This window comes from Callithrix jacchus, chromosome 21, assembly GCF_049354715.1.
Source record: "Callithrix jacchus isolate 240 chromosome 21, calJac240_pri, whole genome shotgun sequence".
Lineage (NCBI taxonomy): Eukaryota > Metazoa > Chordata > Mammalia > Primates > Cebidae > Callithrix > Callithrix jacchus.
Genome location: NC_133522.1, coordinates 21,353,003 through 21,373,748, shown reverse-complemented (window position 1 = coordinate 21,373,748; position 20,746 = coordinate 21,353,003). Strand labels below are relative to the sequence as shown.

The 20,746-nt window shown below is 36.4% G+C and overlaps 1 protein-coding gene across 3 annotated transcripts in view; it reads right to left on the bottom strand.

The window, feature by feature from the left end:
* Positions 1–20,746, bottom strand: part of LOC100395919 (ATP-binding cassette sub-family C member 2-like) — a 106,175-nt gene that overhangs the window by 32,489 nt on the left and 52,940 nt on the right. For all 3 annotated transcript variants that reach the window (XM_008986488.5, XM_054248945.2, XM_035283003.3), the window contains 5 exons: positions 20,375–20,450; positions 11,381–11,441; positions 10,353–10,578; positions 3,445–3,599; positions 1,007–1,162 (listed from right to left, as the gene is read on the bottom strand). In XM_008986488.5, coding sequence (XP_008984736.2) covers positions 1,007–1,162; positions 3,445–3,599; positions 10,353–10,578; positions 11,381–11,441; positions 20,375–20,450 — 674 coding nt within the window. The remainder of the gene's footprint in view (positions 1–1,006; positions 1,163–3,444; positions 3,600–10,352; positions 10,579–11,380; positions 11,442–20,374; positions 20,451–20,746) is intronic.

The window sequence follows — 20,746 nt, the reverse complement described above, 5'->3', positions numbered from 1 at the left end:
TCAAAAAAGTTATGAGAACAGAAATAAGGTGTATAAATCTGTGAATACGAAAAGAACTTTTATATCACAGTGTAGGAGCAAGCTGGTGAAATTTCTTTTATGTGAGCCATTTCTGTAGGAAGCTATAAACTTTTTTTTAAACCAAAAGCTGTCATGGCTTCTTGTAAAATAATAAAGATAATAAAGATGTTCATTTTAATTTTTTCTTTTCATTATTTAATAAAATTGCTTTGTTTGACTGCTGAAGAAAAAAATATATATGCTAAAAAGTTTGATTTCCACCGAAGCCTTACAGCGACATAATTTTGCAGTTTAAACTGGATGATCACACTTTAATATGAAGATATCATGTAAGTATCATGAGAGACATATTCAGCTCTTCCAGCAATTGTTTGTCTGGAAGAAACAGGTGATGTCTGGAAAAACAGAACGAAAAGGCAGTATCTGTTTCCCTCTTGGATATGCAGGGATTTTAAGTTTCTGCTAAAATGTGAACAACATACAGGTTTTGTGGTGGGAATAAAAATGCAGTCTCCACCTCTCCTGCTGTAGGGAGCATGGCTGACTGACAGCTCCAGCGACTGCACTGATGGATCCACTCCTGTAGTCGCGTAGAGGCCAGCCAATGACTGAGTACTGGCAGGAAGTGCACATGGGACCCTCTAACGGGCAACAGCGATTGACAGCTTCCTGTTGAACCTGTTATGGAATTGTCCTGTAGTCCAAGACCCTTGTTACCCAGTGCTAATCCTTCTTCTTTCTTTTTCTCCCTCACAGGGATTCAGCCTGAATGGCTGTCCGAGGGCTTGCTCAGCCCAGCCTTCCTTTGCTCCCTTTCCTTTATCTTTTACAAGCGTTTCCCCCAGCATATCTCCCGTACATCTATTCCTTTCTTGGACTCTGCTTCTTACAGAACTTGGACGAAGAGGGGGCTTAAGTGGGTCTGAAACTGTATTTGACTGTGAACTTACAAGTTATTAATACAAATAGAAACGTATGCACTTACTTGTATAGAGAAATAGAAGAACACTACGGGAATAATACCCAGAATGAAGAGGGGCAAAGCTCCCACAATGACCAAAATTGTTCCAATAACATCCAATGTACAATTCAACCACAGCCGTAAATAGTAATGCAAACGCATATCAAGTATAAATATGTCCTGAAAAATTTGATATTAGGTTACTTTATTTTTAACTTTTTACAGTTTAGAATGAGAGAAAGAAGAAATATATTATTCAATGGCAAAATTAAAAATGTTTACCCAGGTATGACAATCTAATAATTACATAAATAAATCTAACTACATGATCTTTGCTCATCTCCATATATTTTTCCCCTTTAGTCAACTATAACAATTAAAAGGCTGTTCTAATTTCAAGACACCTACGATCAAGCAATTTGCATTTCCCAATGACAACTATATGGCAATTAATTATACAACTAAAGCCAGACTTTGATCAAAAAAGAAAAAATGAACAAACATACCAAAAAAAAAACCCATGATTAAATAGCTAGTTTTCTTAATTCCAGTATTTGGGGCATTGCGCTACCACTATTTGTGAGTCAAAATTTGTAAGTCACTGCTGGAGCATTGTTATCAGCTAAGAATGTGTCCAGTGGCCTTCCTGGGTAACTGAATCCTACTCTTATCAAGAGAGACAGAAAAACAAAATAATCTTCATTTACTAAATTATGAACTGAAAGATGGAGGGGCCAATAGGAATGAGAGAAGGACAATGGGAAGGTCATGCATTGATTTACACATTTTTTAATTTATTTATTTATTTGAGAGGGGGTTTTGCTGTGTCATCCAGGCTGAAGTGCAATGGTGAGATCTCGGCTCACTGCAAGCCTCTGCCTCCCAGGTCCAAGCAATGCTCTTGCCTCAGCCTCCTGAGTACTCAGGATTACAGGCATTAGCCACCATGCCCAACTAGTTTTTGTATTTTTAGTAGAGACAGGGTTTCGTTATGTTGGTCAGGCTGTCTCAAACTCCTGACCTCAGGTGGTCTTCCTGTCTCTGCCTCCCAAAGTTTGGAATTAGAGGCATGAGCCACCACGCCCTGCCTGTTTCACACTTTGTTGCATAGAACTTAATCTGTTTGTGGCACAAGGTATGACCTGAGAGATGCCAGGGAATACTGAGACACTGAACCTTGAATGGGTAAACTATTCAGTTCAGGACAAAATTGACACAAAAAGCCGAGATGAAATTTTGTTAATTCTACTTTCATCTGGGAGTTCCCCTGTTATCTCATATACCAAATAGTATAACAGTATCATATTCACATGCAATTTCCTATTTAGAATTTAACTGCCCATACTCCCATCTGCATAAGGCTCAATCATTTGAAATTTTACTGTATAAAAATGAGAATTGATCAGTAGGGTTCTGGTCAGAAACATCCTCTGGGAGAGAAAGAATGCTGGTGATCAAACTCTTCTATAAGTTTTCATGAAACCACATGTACCTTGGTACGATAAAGCAAGATTTAATATTCCATTAGTAATTTATTATGTTAGGTACTTTTATTTATGTTTTTGTGTTTTATCTTCACTTCTCTTTGTACATCCACCATGTTTCTACATATACATAGAAATGTGTTAACACACTTTGAAGTTATGAACCTGCACACTTTAATATAAGGACCATTAGCAATATGTGACTATTGAACACTTGGAGTGTAGCTATTGCAAGTTGAGATATGCTACAAGCACATAATAAAAACCAGCTTTAAAAGACTTTGTACAAAAAATATAAAGATTGATTAATAATTTTATATTAAGTACAGTTTGGAATAATGTTTTGGATATACTTTGTTAAATAAAATGTATTATCATAATTAATTCTTTCGACAGTATTTTATTTTACTTCTTTATTATGGCTACCAGGAAATTTAAAATCACATTCATGGCTTGCATTTTATCTTTATAGGACAGTTGTATTAGAAACACTTTATAGCAGTTCTATAAAACATAATGAGAAAACTCCTACAGGTAAGCAGAGACACTCTGAAAATCTTCACTCATTCCCCATTCACCATAAGAGATGTTGTGTTTTCTTAAAGGCAGAATGTTTTCAAAGTCTAGATATCTGCATATTGACTTACATTATCTGCATATTGACTTACATTTTCTTTCCCTTCTTAGCCTAAGGCAGTGATTCTCAAACAACTCGATGTATGTAAGAATTAGAGTTGCAGATATCAAAACACATGTGTTTCTTGGAATCTTTTAAGTAATTTTTCAAGTGTCATTTTAATTATATGTATAAAATGTGACTCTGTTGTACATCAGTTATATGCATCCTAAGGCTTAGAAATGTATTTAACAGTGACATCTGTATAAAACACATGATACTTTTATACAGGTGAGAATATAAGGTACTAACTATGGGTCACTTTTATGTATGCTATTTAATAAGGTGTGTCTTTTCCTTACCTTGGTGAAACGACTGATGATCTGGCCTGTGGAATTTGTTTCAAAAAACTGGATGGGGAGATGTAGCACATTATTCAACAGTTGAACATACAAGGTTCGAGAGGCACTCAGGGATCCTCTGGTGATTACATATGCTCCAGAGCAGACAAAGAGACCTAAACACACATTGTTATTACAGTTATATTAACAATATAAAGAAATTTGTGTTTTAACTTTTAAAAGATTGCTGTAAAATGATTAATTATAAAAATATTGATATTTATTTTAACTTAAAATCCAAATATTATACCTAAAATGTGTTATTGTGGACTAAAATAAATATTAATATAATACATGATGTATCTGAAATAGATACACAATTCTGCTGGTTTGTTATGCTGCTACAGCAGAATGCTCTCCATTTGTGGTCATAGGTTCCACACAGAAGATAAAAGGTCGATCTAATTCATGGAATTTTAGCAACCTATTACTTTTATGATGTTCCATGGGACAATATGTTAGTTACTAGTGCTTTTAGCCAAATAGCTTCCTTCCCCTAGCTTCTTGGTACGTAGTAAGGTTGAATTTTCTGGCCCCCTTTTGGTTGATAGACCCAAATAAACAGTCTTGACTCATGAGTTATGAGAGAAACGATATATGACACTTCTGAGTTAGAATATTTAATTGCTGGTGTCAGTCCTATTACCTTAGCACAGTGCCTGCCAACATTTAAAACGGTGCTTGGCTCCTTCCTTCAGCTAGAGACCTAGGATAAGCAGAGTTCCTTTCCCGACCCACAGTGTACACATAAAATGGGTGAGGGATATAATTCTTTTGGTATGTTAAGCTACTGAGATGTGGTTGGTGGGAAGATTGTTCTTGTATTAATTACTTATCAGATAAACTTATAGCTTTAGTGGAATAAGTTGAAAAACAGTTATTAGCACAAATAGAAACATAAGGAAGTTCTGTGAAAGATACATTTCCATCATTATGTGAAGGCTGGGAACAAAACCTACTAACAACAAATAAGTAGATCTGCAAAATGAAGAGAGTTGTGAACACTTCATGTGAACCTTTGGATCAAGTGTGGTTAAAGATCTATGCCTGGGCATTTTACCTTTGGGTGTCAATACACTTCCATGTTACTTAAGCCAGTTTGCTCTTGAGTAACAGATACACAACTGCTCCATTGCACTCTAACATAAAAAACCGCTTATAAAAGTATGTTGCCAATATGATCCTTGTTCCTTTGCAAGTATCATGATTAAAACAAAACAACACAAAACTAGTTGCCCCTCACCACCTTACATTCTATTAGCTAATTTCTTTATATTTTAAAATAATATCTCATATGGCTATTAGCTTTCTCAGTCTTAAGTGTTTTCTAATATTTTCCTCCATTTCTCCCATACTTCCCTATTCCACTTCCAATATATTACCTGTTTTCTTCTCAAATATTCAATAAACATATATTGCTTGTGAAGGTCACCAAATCTGTAGCTTGTGTCATTATTTTTTTATATGCTTAGTTTTCTGTGTAACTAGGACTAATTTATTCCCAAACACTTCAATAGCCAAAGTCTCTTCTGAATACACTTAAACTCATCAAATATCCTACTGTTTCTTTAATCTCATTTAGCCCCTGTCCTCTGCAACACAAACTACCCCCTTGGGACTCTCCATCTTTCTGCTGTAAACTAGAATGGTTACTGGAATAGGCATTTCTATTCTTTAGCACGGGAAGTATTTTTTCTTTAAATATTAGATACTTAGTATTTTTCCCCATTTACTGAAGCTCTTTTTATAAACATGTTAAACTTCTTGAACTGTTCCTCTAATTTTTTCTTATCTATCATTTTCCATCTCTGTTTATGATGTTGTACATTTGGGATAATTCTAATTTATCTTACATTTATACAACCTTTTAAAATTATTTAAATGTTTCCAAGAACTTTCTTGTTCTCAGACTGGACTTATTTTAGCATATTCTATACTAACTTTATATACGCAGTATTTTGAATCTCTGAAAACACTAATTAGACCTTTTGAAGGTCTTATTGTATTCCAGATATTATGGTTTTAGTTCTGGACCTGACTTCTGCATTTGTTGACTTTTATTTATGCTGTTGGTTTGAGTGAAATGTATGCCCTGGATAGGCATTATCAGTTTAAAAATATGAGACGATGAAATGGTTAATTAATATAGGTACCTGATGTGGCTTTCTTCTGCCAACACTTCTCTCCCCTGACTAGAAGAGTTTGCTTCAAGTTCTGTGTAAGTGGGAAGGTATGACCCCGAAAGCCACAATAAGGAAGTTTTCTTCTATGTATATCACATATGTTAGAAAGCCTCATTTCCTCTTTAAACAGCAGCTTTCTCCTTTTCATTGTGCTGTTACTGTCACAGTGGCTGTATACACTGGGGGTGGTGGCAGTGTTGTTCTAAAAGAGGCTGATGGGCCATCAGAGCAATGTTCTAATGAACTACTTTCATTACTTCCGTGAAACCCAGTTCTTCTCTCTGTACCTGTGAACATAAGTTTAGCGTTTTTCCATGGCTCAACTGAACATCTCCCTCTTCTGTTCCAGCATCTCCAGTATCTGTTCCCAGCTACAAGTTTTCTTCTACCCTTCATTTTCTATCAGTATAATCCCGTATGTGGAAATATATTACTCTGAAATTTCCTGACACCTTTCCTCTTATATTTATTCACTGTCATTTCAGTGAAATTTAGTGAGGTAAGTAAAGTAAATGAACCACTTAGCCCTCTTAAACTGGAAGCAGCAGTGTGCTCCTTAATCACTACACTTTGAAAATAAGGAGCCTATATTTTACACATTGGATTAGAGAAAGGAAGTTCCCAAGAGTGACACATAAAACACAATACATTAGAGATGTGCCAAGTATCCTAGAAATTCAAAACCAAAAAGCTGAGACTGAGGGAAAAAAATGTTCAGGGCAATTTCTTTCTTTAAAAAATGAGGTAAGACCTTTATTATTGTCATAAATTATGGACGTAGCATTTTCAGCTTCAGTACTCCAGTTTTGTTTGAATGCCAGCCTTCTATATTATTCATAGTGGTCCTCTATGTTAATACCACACAGTGGTATTAACATGTGAAAGTGCTGTTTATGCTTTAAAGTTCTAAATAAATAAATGGAAAGGGAAAAAACTGAGCCATGAATACAGACTGCTCTTGATTAAAGCAGGTTCCATAAGACACAGCTGAGGTCTGCTGAAAAAAATCAGAAATTATAGACTTTTATTTTTCAGGCTCTCCTTACTTATGGAAATGTATTCTGCAATTGCACTTAATGAGCCTTAAAAATTAAAAATTGTTTAAATGTAAAAAAAATGAGGAAGCAATAAATAAGAGAAGATATATTCTAACAACTGCAGACCACTCTAAACAAAAGCCAATCAGGAAAAAAGTCTTTGTGATAAAACTGTTCATAATCTGTTGCTTAAGTTATGAAATCCTTCCTATATTTACTGAAATGTAATATTGTAAGTTAATTAAAATTAAGATTTTACATAATATTACAGACACTAAAACTGCATACCTTATATATTATAGAAATGATATTTACTCACATAAATGTTCTTCTAAGGTTATTAAATCTACTCTAAATTTGTAACATAAATTCACTGAATTCGTTTGAGGTTAGCCTTCACATGTATGTGTGACATACAGAGATAGAGAGATTCGTGTATATATGGATGTTTCTCTTGGTGTAATCCGAAACGTCTACATCTCTATCATCCTCACTGAGCTGCAAACTGCAAGTCAATAAATCTGACTCTTACTGATTCAAAAGCAAAGAAACTGTAAGATCCTGTTCTTTCATACTATAGGTAATTCTCATAACTCATTTTCATTAACATCTCTTTTCCCAGGGAGTGTTAACAAAATGGCAGAACACACATAAATCTGTCTCACAAGCTCTGCTTATTTTTGAATGGAGACAGTTTTAAGCAGTACTATGGCCAGACAATAAAAATAAAATAAGAGAGGAAAAAAAGAGAAGCAAGGGTCTAAGTTTCATAGTATTTGTTTTATCTTACTTTTCCATTACCAAAAGCATGCATCTCTCTCTGTTTGCCCATCTGGATATGGACATGAAGATCTAACAACTTCCACCTAGATGTCTCTGTTATTTTCTTATGTGAATTCCCACCAGTCTCTCTCTAGTTGCCTGTTTCTCTTGATACAAACACAAGAAATTATCTCTAAAAAAAATTAGTTTTATTTAAAAGACTATTCAATACTTTTGAATATTCCAAACAATTATTTAATTACCTACAATCTATATTCTTTTTCCATTTATCTCTCGATTATGTTTCCTTGACTATAATAAGGAATCATTTCTTAATTTTCTTTGTTTTTAATAGATATGTAACATTTCAGAACCATTGAGAATTTACTTAAAACACTTATTTTTCTTTGCTTTTGTTTCATCATACTTTTCTGGTTCTTGGAAGACAATCATCATACTTTGGAATTTCTCAAAGTATATTCTGTGGAACGCAAGTTGCTCCAAGATATTAATGAGTAGTAGCACAAGGAAAAAAAATCATGGTCAAATAAATTTGAGGAATATTGTGTTAAACACAATTAAACAGGTCATTTTATTGTAGAATATCTCAAAACCTCTACTAAAGGAAAGAAAAAAAAATCAGATTCATGGAAGAACAGAGTTCTCAATTTCCCAAACTTATTGAAATAGAAGCTGATGTTTGTAGAGTATCTCACTACTGTCCATGTAATACTAATGCTAATTTAGATTTTAAGAACATTGGCTTGGGAGTAAGCTGGACATGGATTCAAAGCTGGCTCCAAAACTTACCAGTCATAGGGCTTTGTCATAATTACTTATATTTTCTATTGTTAAATAATAGCTAATATTTATTACACTCTTGCCTATGTACTACACATATCTGATGTAACCAATGAAACAATATCTATACTGTACAAGTGATGAAACTGAAACTTTAAGTAACAAAGTTTAAGTAAAGAGTGTAAGGGCTCCCTTATTACGATACATGCTAAAGAAACTACTGTGTTAGCTTAAGCCATATGAATTTGCCATTTTTGTGGTTCAGAAAAAGTCCAATACAGGCGTTTTCATTTGTTTCAACTTCAACAACAAAAACATGCCTCGATTTCCAGACATGGAGCAAGTATTCACATCATTGTGGCTGTTGTTCTATCTCCTTCTCTCCCTCTGATCATCTAATCAGGAACTTATCTCTGTTCAACTTCTGTGAAGTTAGTCCACTAATCAGCTCTCTATGGACATTCCTTAAGAATCTGTCATTCACCCTCATGGCCCTTATTCCTCATTCATGGTGATCCTGTCTACTCCTATGGGTTCATTTATTATCTCTATAGGATAATTCCAAGCCTAAGTAGAACTAAGAGCTTTAGAATGTTAGAATTTGGCAGATATGCAGAAATTATCTAGTTTAAGTTCCCCTTTTTACAAATAAAGAAACCTACTTTCCAAACTTACAGATATGCATTTTTAGTTTGCCTACGGGAGAAAAATTCATCAACACTTCCCATTAAATGTGTCCAACAATGAACTCACCATTTCTCTCCTCCACTAATTAAGGCTCTGCCTGGTTTCCCTATTTTTGTCATCATTACTCTCCCAGTTACCCAGTCTAAACCTCGAAAGCATGATTGACTAATGAATACCATCTTATTCACCCTCAGACTGACAAATCTTAAGTTTTTCATTGTAATGTCTTTCTTAATCATCCCTTTTATCCAACCCCACGGTTGCTGTCTGACCATTCATTCATTCATTCATTCATTGGTTCATCAGGTAATTATTCAGTTCTTTTCTGCTTCTTACCTATTGGTTATTTTAGGTGACACAGTCATGGATCAGATAAGAGATCTTGCTCTACTAGACTACCTTTCATCTGGACTCCCAAATACACTTGATTATTCTTTTCCTACCAAACCCTGCTTCCTCTTAGTCTCTCTGACTTTCCTACCTCCAAGAAAAACCCATCTTTTTATTATCACTACTAATTTATTCTTTGAAATACAAATTCAACTATGTCACTTCCTTCATCAATTTTCCAAAATTCTCCACCTGCCTTCCAACTGATTATCTCTGACAAATCTCCAATCTTCCTTCTCACCCTTAGCTCCCCTACTTTTCCCTACCAATAACCTGAAGATCACTCAAACTGGCACCCTCTCTCTTACTAAAAGCCCTCCTTACCTCCCCATCCCTGTCTTTACTCACATCTTTCTATCTACCTATATGACTTTCTTTTCTTCTTTGTGATCTCAAGCTGATAAACTTCTCTTCATCCTTTAAGTGTCCCCTCAATTGCCAAGTACTCCTTAGAAATCACATTTGCCAAGTACTCCTTAGAAATCACATTAATATGTCAACCCAGTACGGCCTCCCATTGCTCTAAATTCTCACAGCGTTTTCTTTCACTACCTGTAGAGTGCTTAATGCTGACCATTTGGTTTGATTGTAAACCTGACCTAGGATTACTAAGCTGTACACCCCTTAACAGACTCAGCTCTCTATCCTCACATCACTAACAACCTTCATATATACAGAGAGTGGCTATTTTTGAATCTTTCATGACTTTACATAAAAGCCTCAGTTTCCTCAGCTGTAAAATGAGGACAATAGCACATTCTAAATAATTACTTTCAAGATTAAATACCTATGTCTAATATTTAATATTAGCCATGTAGATGACACCTATAAGTTTTGGTTTATTCTCTTGAATATGGTAAATTGAAAACATATTCTTTTGAGTCATCCCCAAATATTCAATAATTATAGCCCAGATTTTATTTGAGATAAAATCAAATTTGATTTTGTCGTGTTTGAATCAATTAGGTCAGAAAAAAGAAAAGAAAAGCAGATATACATTTTTTTTTACCTTTTATTAATCCCAATAATCCATAAACATTAAGTTTATTGCTTCTTATTTGCTTCCATTCTGTGAACTCATTCATAGTCGTGTATTTTGCTTCTTTTGCCCAGGCACTAAGCCATAGATTCTGTCCGACACTCAACAAATTCTGCCCTAAGTAAGTAAACATAGTCAGCCACACCCAGAGCCAGCCAAAGGCTTGGAGGTATTGCAAGATGATTGAGAACTTCACCTAAAGGCAAAATTGATATAAAGTTAGATTACCAAGAGAAACCAGAACATGACATGGCATTTCTGAAAAAGTTTCATAACTGTCAATTTCGATTAGCATCAATTAAGTACATAGTATTACATAGGATTTCAAAGATGTGCTTTAAAGTCCCACCTCGATTTAAACCCTATTCTGATACTTCCTAAGCTTTGTGATCTTGGTCAAGTCACTAATACCTGTAATCCTCAAATGAGTCTTCTGTAAATTAGCATAACATAGGGAAACACTGTCTCTACAAAATTAAAGAAAAAATCAGCGAGTCTTGATAGCGTGTGCTGTGCCTGTAGCCACAGCTACTCAGGAGACTGAAGTGGGAAGGATAGCTTGGGCCTGGAAGTTTGAGGCTACAGTGAGCTCTGATCACACCACTGCAGTCTCCAGCCTAGGTAACAGAGTGAGACCCTGACTCCAAAAAAAGAATGTCAATTAGAAAAATAAAAACAAATAAAGATGTTGTGAAAAAATAAAAAACCAAACAAACAGTCAACTTACAAGTATATGTAGTGTCAAGCACAGTACTGATCACTTAAAAGCTCAATTAATGTTGGTTTCTATCAGTAGTAAAAAAGAATATATACATAACTAAATAACATGTAATCATAACTAAACACCAACAATTCCATTTCATTTAATTTCCTCAAATTATTATATGCCAATTCTCCTCAAATTAAATGATAAATATATAGTATTTATCAATAATGCAAGGTAAACTTTTATGTTTAGGTGGTTAATAGCAAATAACATTAGTTCTTCTGGGGCTTACCCTACCAACAGCAATCTTTTCTTTCTTCATTGAGAGCTGTTTTCCTTGATCCAATGAGGACCTGATAAAGCAAGACACATTTGCTTTTTAGGTTTTGGATGAAACTAACATTAAAAAATTACACATCCTTAATCATTTTGTTGCATCTTCCTCTACTTCCTTACCTTAACAGCAACATGGATTTACCTGTTAATAACTTTGCACCTTTTTTGTCTTAACAGGGGGAGACTGTTCATTCTACCATATCCCACATAATTTAGGACACTGGCACATTGCCTATTTTTCACTGCTTCTTCTAAATAATTATTCCTTAATCTTGAAGCAAGTCTTTAGAGCATTTAAACTAATGTCATCTGACTGTACCATACTCTATCCCTTCTCATGGTGGCCTAGACTAGCATCTACTCACTTCTTGGTATCTCCGAAGATGAACTAACATCAGGGTTACTCTTCCCATTTTGTTCTGCCACCATCCTGGGTAATGTCATAGCTTACATGAAAAACTGTATTAAACTCGATCTCTTTCCAGCTTCATGACCTTCATACATTCAGGGTCCTGCATGTGCATTTCACTTTGGCTATCAACTTTCATGACCTTAAACCATGAATCTTATTACTCAGTACTAACACATCTCTGAAAACCCAACTCTAAGTATTTCGATCTCTGATCACAACCTCTTCCATTTATATGTTTTAAATTCATTTATTCTCACTACATTTGGTTTTTATTTTACTTAGATTCAGAAATCTAGTCTTCTATCATCTTTACCCTCTTGGATAATCAATGATTCTGCTTTACCTGGGATTTACCTGGTTTAGCATTGGCTATCCAACATTCTGGGGTATTGTTTAGTCCCAAGCAAACCTACCTTCTCTCTCTTTTCCCTGCATTCTCCATGATCATTTCATGCAAACTTTGGTAATATTTTTGAACCTCCATTCCCTGCTTTTCTTCCATGAAGAAAAGGTGAGTTCTAATCTGTCTCTTAGAACTCACATGTCAGTCTTGATCACATCTACTTCTGTGGGACATTGCTTCAAAAAATCATGCAGCCCTGAAAACTGGTTCTACCATAAGTTAATATCTTGTTTCTACCTGGGTTCTTAATAGTGCCTAGAAATCCTTGCATGACTCTCAGAAGGGAACTGACATCCCACTTCATGGAGAAAACAGGAGCAGACAAGGAAGTCAATCACCAAACCTTTACCTTTACCTTCATCCACCCAGCCTTTCCCAATTTTCTCCTGTAACAAACACAGATATTTAAAAATACAGATTATAAGATTTCTCCTCTAGAAATCTATCTTTTAAACAAATAATAGAAAGAGATTTTATCTTCAGACAAGTCTGAAAAACACTAAACTGTTCTCTTTTCTAATCTTCACCTTCTTCCTCTCTACTGACTCCTTCTCATCAGCTGACAGAGAACATATTCTTCTCATTTTAAAACCATCGTGAAACAACAATAACAACAATTGTTATAATCCTTATTCAGTTACCATCCTACTTTTTGCTGTCTTTTTGTAGCCAAATTTTTTCTGTCAGACCACCTTAAGCTTTTTTGCACCTGATTGAAACTGTTTTCAAGAATGCTAGTAAACTATTACTGTGTCTATTAGACACTTTGAAAGTTATTTCACTTAAACTCTTCATCACATTTAATATTGTTGATCACTCACTTATTTAACGGGCTCCTCGTTCACTTCCTTTCACCACTGTACTTTCATATTTCTTTCCACCTTTTTGGCCCTCCATTAGTTTCCCTTTAAGTTCATTTCTCTGTCTTCCCTTCAATGTTTATGTTTCCTTGGGCTCAGTTCTAGGAATTATTTCCTTTGTATGCTTTACACTTTCCTAAGCAACCCCATTCACTCCCATAGTTTCAGTAACTGCTTCTTTGTAGATGACTTTCAAATTGGTATCTCCAGTCCCTAGCTTTTCCCTGAGCTCCAGATCCACATGTCAAATGGTTTCTTGACATTTGATTTATTTCTTTGCTTGTTTCTGTTATACACAACTTTAACTGAATCAGTTATTTGCCTATCTCCTCTAATGTTCTCTCTGGCTTTGCAAAGAGCCACGACACTTCCTCTGTCTTGATCATGGTATATTTCCATCTATTCACCAAGTATTTGTCAATTTCATCTTCTAAATATTTCTGGAACATTATTATTGGATAAAGATTTAGAAAATGACAAACAGCAAGAAGAAAAGTGAGGAAAAAGGAGGAGGAGGAGAAGGAGGGGGAAAAGGATAAAAGAGGGAGAAGAAAAAAGAAGAAAAGATTTACAATTCTACATTTTAAGAGACAATCTGTGCTAACACACTTGTGAACATTTCTGTCTTCTTGTCTCTATTTATGTGTGGCATGATAATATTCTTAATGTTGTTCTTATGTTATATTATATAATGTAATAGGTCATATCTTACATTAATGTTGCTCTCATCTTATATTAATATATTATAATATAAATTTATATTATGATTATCAATGATTGTCAGCATTAATAATATTGATAATGTTGTTCTATAACCAGTCCATGTTTTTGAGAGAAAATTAAATGTATTCTTTGTAACTCAATATGTAAAAAATATATTCTTCAATAGCACTGTTATCTTTTATAATATAACGTAATATTTTATCATTTAGCCATGATATGATTTATTTAACAAAGTCAATACTTACACTGGTTGTAGATTTTTTTCCTACTTTATTCCTATAATGATCATTCTTTTCATACATCTTTTATTGTCTCTTGTACTAAATTACCATACACAATAACGTGCAATATGATCAATTGCAAGTCTACTATCCAACTGACCTCTAGAAATACTGAACTGATGTACACACCTCTCAACAGATGATGAGAAACCCCCATGTCTCTATAGTTTCTATTTTACTTTTCAGAATAAGAAATGCCTTATTTGATCAACCTGGTAGTTCTTCCCTTCCTGTCTCGGGCACTAGTATCCAGAAACATTCTGTGGGAGGTTGCAGTGCATGTCCTTTGTAGGATCAGCTTTAGCATCAGAGAAAGATACACTAACAGACACTTTCACTGGAATAGCTCCTGGTATATGATTTGGGTTAATTACCGTCATCATTCTTCAAGCTCTTGGCATGACTTCTGTTTGGATAAGCAAATTTAGCATTGATACCAAGCCAAAAAATTAATTCTTAATGTAGCTGGACATAAAATGCTATGAAATCCAACTGTTAAAAGGGAATTAAGGGTTCCTAATTAGACACAACTAACAAAACCCAATAATTTATTGGACGCTGTATAGAAAGTATTCCTTTTCCAAAACAAGAAGTTATTCATCCTTCTTTCACAAAAACCTGCATTTGGTTCTAGGTACTTTGTTCTGAATAATAGCTTTTATTTGAATCTTTTAAAAGAGAAATTATTTAATTCTGGTAGAGAAATTTTAAACATGAGTCTTGTTCTGTCCTTGAGAAATTCTCGGGAAAATTTGCACAATATTTATTTATATATTTTGTATAAACTGTGTAAAATTACCATATTGAATCTATTGTCTCTGAGCTGAGCGCAAAATTACAAAGTTTAGAGTACATATGGGAGGACAAAAGTAATTCAGTGTTGGACATGAAAGACAAAAGGGGACAGCCTAGACACTAAAATAACATTTTCAGTTTATTTTATTCAGGGAAGATAGTGATAGAGATTGAAGAAAGTAATTAATATGCATAATATAAATTTAGAAAAAAATTGGAAACAGTTTGAAATAAATATTTTAGTCCTTGCTGGAAAACAGATGTCATTAAACTAATTCTAATTCTTAAACTTTGAGGGGAGAAACTTTCAGAAGTTATTTGGTCCAACCACAAACCCCTCCTTTTCAACACACTCCTCATAGGCAGTTAGACAGTTTTCCCATGTACCTTTCCATGAGGAAGACTTATTGTATTCCATCTTAGGTACATCCCATTATAGGAAGCCTCTATTTGTTGAAATGTTCCTGCTGGCTTGTACCTTCCAATCCTTACTCTTTTTTGGGGGGAGGGGTTTGCGGGTTTGTTATTTGGTTATTGATACACATGTATGCTTTGTGAAGTTCTCATGCTATATTTTTCAACTCCATTAGATCATTTATTTTCTTCTCTAAACTCATTATTCTAGTTAGCAGTTCCTGTAACCTTTTATCAAGGTTCTTAGCTTCCTTGCACTGGGTTAGAACATGCTCCTGTAGCTTAGAGAGGTTTGCTATTACCCACCTTCTGAAGCCTACTCTGTCAATTCGTCAAACTCATTCTCCATCCAGTTTTGTTCCTTTGCTGGGGAGGAGTTTTGATCTTTTGGAATTTTCAGCATTTTTATGCTGGTTTTTCCTCATCTTCATGGATTTATCTGCCTTTGTTCATTGATGCTGATGACCTTTGAATGGGGGTTTTTGTTGATGTTAATGTTATTTCCTTCTAACAGTCAGGCCCTTCTTCTGCAGGTTTGCTGGAGTTTGCTGGACGTTCACCCTAGACCCTGCTTGCCAGGCTATCACCAGCAGAGGCTGCAGAACAGCAAAGATTGCTGCCCGCTCCTTCCTCTGGAAGTTTTGTCCCAGAGGGGCACCAGCTAGACACCAGCCAGAGCTCTTTTGTATGAGGTGTCTGTTGACCCTTGCTGGGAGATGTCTCTCAGTCAGAAGGCACAGGAGTCAGGGACCCACTTTAGGAGGCAGTCTGTCCCTTCGCAGAGCTTGAACACTGTGCTGGGAGATCTTCCTGCCAAGAGGCAGGAACATTTAAGTCTGCTGAATCTGTGCCCAAAGCTGCCCCTTCCCCCAGGTACTCTGTCCTAAGGAGATGTGAGTTTTATCTGTAAGTGAGTTTTATCTTACTGGGGCTGCTGCCTTTCTTTCACAGGGGCCCTGCTCAGCCAGGAGGAATCTAGAGAGGCAGTCTGGCTACAGTGGCTTTGTGGCACTGAGGTGGGTTCCCCCTAGTTTAGACTTCCCAGTGGCTTTGTTTATACTGTGGAGTGAAAACCTCACGGTGGTTTTCCAAGCCTCAGTAATAGGCGAACGCCCCTCCTCACAGCAAGCTCAGGTGTCCCAGGTCAACTCCAGACTCCTGTGCTGGCAGTGAGAATTTCAAGCCAGTGGATCTTAGCTTGCTGGGCTCCATGGGGGTGGGATCTGCTGAGCAAGACCACTTGACTCTCTGGCTTCAACCCCCTTTCCAGGAGCAGAACGATTCTGTCGCTTGGTGTTCTAGGCACCACTGGGGTACACAAGAAAACTCCTACAGCTAGCTTGGTGCCTGCCCATACGGCCACCCAGTTTGTTCTTGAAACCTGGGGCCCTGGTGGTGTAGGCACCCAGGGGAATCTCCTGGTCTGCAGGTAGTGAAAATCATGGGAAAAGCATAGTATCTGGGCTGGAGTGCACCGTCCCTAGTGGCACAGTCCCTCATGGCTTCCCTCAGCGAGGGGAGGGAGTTCCCTGACCACTTGCGCTTCCAGGGTGAGGCAACGCCCACCCTGCTTCTGCTCGCCTTCCGTGGGCTGGACCCACTGTCTAACCAGTCCCAATGAGATGAGCCAGGTACCTCAGTTGGACATGCAGAAATCACCCACCTTCTGCGTTGGTCTAGCTGGGAGCTGCAGACGGAGCTGTTCTTTATAGGTCATCTTGCCCTAGACCTTCCCCTCCTCCCATCCTCTTTCCTCCCCTCCTCTCCTCTTCTCTCTCTCTTTTCTCCATCCCTCCCTTCCTCTCTCTCTTTCTTTCCTTTTCTTTTCTTTCTTTCTCTCTTTCTTTCTTTTTCTTTCTTCTTTTTTTCTTTCTCTCTTTCCTTCTTCCTCCTTTCATCTTTTCTTCCCTTTGTTTTTCTTTTTTTGAGACAAGAGTTGCTATCTTGCTCAAGCTGGTTTCAAACTCCTGAGCTCAATGGATTCTCCCACTTTGGTCGGAGTAGCTGGAACTATAGGCATGCAGCACCATGCTCTACTGTATTCTTTATTGGAGCTGCTGCAACTTAGAAATTTTTTTAAAAAACAATTTTGTAAACAAATTGATAGTACTTGAATTCTTATTTTAGGGAGAAGAAGAAGAAATGGTTTCCCAAAATTGGTTTACAGAACTTCAAGAGGTTCAACTTAGATATTATATTAACAGAGATTTCATAAATTAGGAAAATTGATTTACTGTAAGGGAAAGTTAATGATTAAGTTTACAACAATATTTATTAATTTGTACATTTTAAGCTTTTATTAAGCTATTTACTGAGTGCATAGCCATACTATGCACAGGCAAATATGCTTTTCAGGATTCAGAGATATGTATGGCCCATAGCAAATGGATTTCAAAACGTGTTTCAGTGCTTCTGGATTAACTTTTCTTGGAGATTCTTAAAGAATTATACTCATTTAAATGAAATATGTTCTGTCACGGTGGCCAAAAAAAATTCAAAAATGGTGAATCAGAATACTTTTCAGTGTTCTTTCAGTCTCTAGTTATTTGTTTACCCACTCAATAAATATTTATGTACATGCTATTTGGTGTTCTAGCTAATGGCAATGGAACAAATAAAAAGTTCTGCCCTTATAAACCTTATAATAGAGTTAGGAGAAAGACAAAATAAAAATGAACAAGTAAATTTCCCAATCTTATGAAATTAATAAGACTTATGAAAAAGTAAAACTGGGAAAGGAGTATGAAGTGTAGAGATTTGAAATAGGTTGGATAAGCAAGTCTTCATTGATGAGACAGCATTTAAGCAAACACCAGCAGAAGGCGGATGTGCAAGCCATATGGTTAACTGAACAAAGTATACTTTATGCAGTGAATCAGAAACGCTGCGGGCTTGATGTAGGGCACACCTGGCAATTCCATGAACAGAGAACTGTCAGTGTTGCAGGAGCAGAGTAAAGAGGGGAGAACTTCCTACAATTCTGAGATCAGAAAGGTAAACAGGACCAGGTCTTATCGGACTTTACAAGTCAGTGTGAGGACCTTAGATTTTTCTCTGAGATGTGAATCTTTTGGAAGTTTTGGGCAGAAGAGCGATATGATCTGACTTACATTTATCAAAGAAACTCTCTTACTATGCTGCAAATAGCCTGTATGGAGTAAGATGGCTGCAGGAAGACCTGTGAACAGGCAGTTACAATAATGACAAGTGAGAAATGATAGTGATTGGATAAAGGGGGCAGCTGCGAAGGTGAGGAGCAGTGAGTGAATTCTGGATTCTTGGATATATTTTCAAGATTGAGCCAATGGGATTTGATGATAGATTGGACATGAGTAAGAAGGATCAAGATGACTGCAAGATATTTTTTACATGAGAAACTGGAAGCTAATGGCATCACCATTAGCTAAGGTGGAAAAAAAAATCACATGTGGAGCAGGTTTGTGTGTGGTGAAGGAAAATCAAGAATCCTGGGTGGGACATGTAATTGGAGATGTCATTTAGACATTAGAGAGGAGATGCTGAGAGGGTCAGTTGCCTGTCTGTCCCTAGAGTTCAGAGTAGAGATCCAGACTAGAGGAATTAACTTGGAGATATTAGTGTATAGAAAGTATTTAAAGCCATGAGAGAGTACAACAACACTAAGATAATAGACAAAGAGAAGCAGTCCAAGACCTTTATGATCAAGGAGGAATGGTTTATTAGTACTTTACCTATTGAGTCGGCTAAATCTGGTACGCACACAAATCTCCAACCTGCAACATCCACATCATCCACACATCCTTAGGCATATCCAATTCTTTAAAAAATAATACATTCAAGACTTATTCTTCCATTCAAGGTCAAAACTGCCACATTCTGAGCCCTTGGAGCCTAAAGTGCTTGATTCCCTGTAATCTGTCCCAGTTCTCCATTTTAGCAATCATAAGCTGCTCCCTATAACTCCAGACACTTATTTTATAATCTCAATCTCTCTCTCTCTCTCTCTCTCTCTCTCTCTCTCTCTCTCTCTCTCTCTCTCTCTCTCTCTCTTTTTTTTAAGATGGAATCCTGCTCTGTCACCCAGGCTGGAGAGCAGTGCCACGATCTCAGCTCATTGCACCTCCGCCTCCCAGGTTCAAGTGATTCTCCTGCCTCAGCCTCCCGAATAGTTGGGATTACTGGTGTGCACTAATATGCCTGGCTAATTTTTCTATTTTGGTAGAGATGGGGTTTCACCATGTTGGTCAGTCTGGTCTCGAATTCCTGACCTCAGGTGATCCACCCACCTTGGCCTCCCAAAGTGCTGGGATTACAGGTGTGAGCCAATGCACCCAGCCTATAATCTTTTTATTCATATTACTTATTATCTTTTGACTTTCTGTTTAGGCAACTGATGGGAAGAAATATTGGGAAAGAACCGATTAGATAAATTTGCCTCAGTCACTGTTCATTTTCATCACTTGCAAAAAAAAAAATGTAAAAACCTAAGACCACAATTTACCCCTTTCTTCCTGTCTCCCACCCCTCTTCCTTCCTGCCTTCCTTTCTACTCTCTTTTCCTTCCTTCCTTCCTTCCTTCCTTCCTTCCTTCCTTCCTTCCTTCCTTCCTTCCTTCCCTCCTCTCTCTCTCTCTCTTTTTCTTTCTTTCTCCCATTTTTCTAGGCAGGTTCTTCAGGTACTACACTAAGTCTATATGTCTAGCTCACATATCCTGTCTTGATAATCATCCCAATCCATTGTGAAATGTTCATGTTCAAAGCCTATTTTCACATTCTCATCTGTAGAGTGTATGAATGCTATGAGATGGGGATGATTTGGCAATCAAATTAAATTTCTACTACTAGAATTTGGCTAGAAATAGCTAGGAATCTAATGAGCATATGTTTTCCAAACTAAGTCTCATCCATCTCACTTAAAAATTTAGACACATTCATCTAACTTGTAGTTTAGAATTGGAAACCACTAAGTACATTTTATATCTGTTATAATGTATGGCTCTTTTTTACAGAATGTGTTCAAACGCTAAAAAAAGGTAATTAATCGGTCCATAATCCCAGTGAGTCTGGCATTTCCTGATACTCACCTGTCTTTTTGCTCCAGGATTTGGTCTTTTTGTCTAGTTCTGGAGTTGACTGCACTAACTTGCTTTAGAGCATGAGCTGGAGAGAAAGACAGTATGTACTTTTATATCCAAAATTATAAGCAAACAATAAGCAAAATAGAGTGAAGTATAATGGAGAATTACACAAATTGGAGAGATTTTTAGGTTCTAGATCGTAGGTTTACTGGGAGCCCTTTTATTTTCTCCATTATTTCGGCTTGTCCTAAAATGTCCTGTAATCTCATAGTAAAACTGAGATTTCATAATGAAAAAATCTAAAGATAAATTCTTTTTTTTTCTCTGAGAAAGGGATGCTAACTCTCTCAGTGTCCCTCTGAGAGGGATGCTAACATA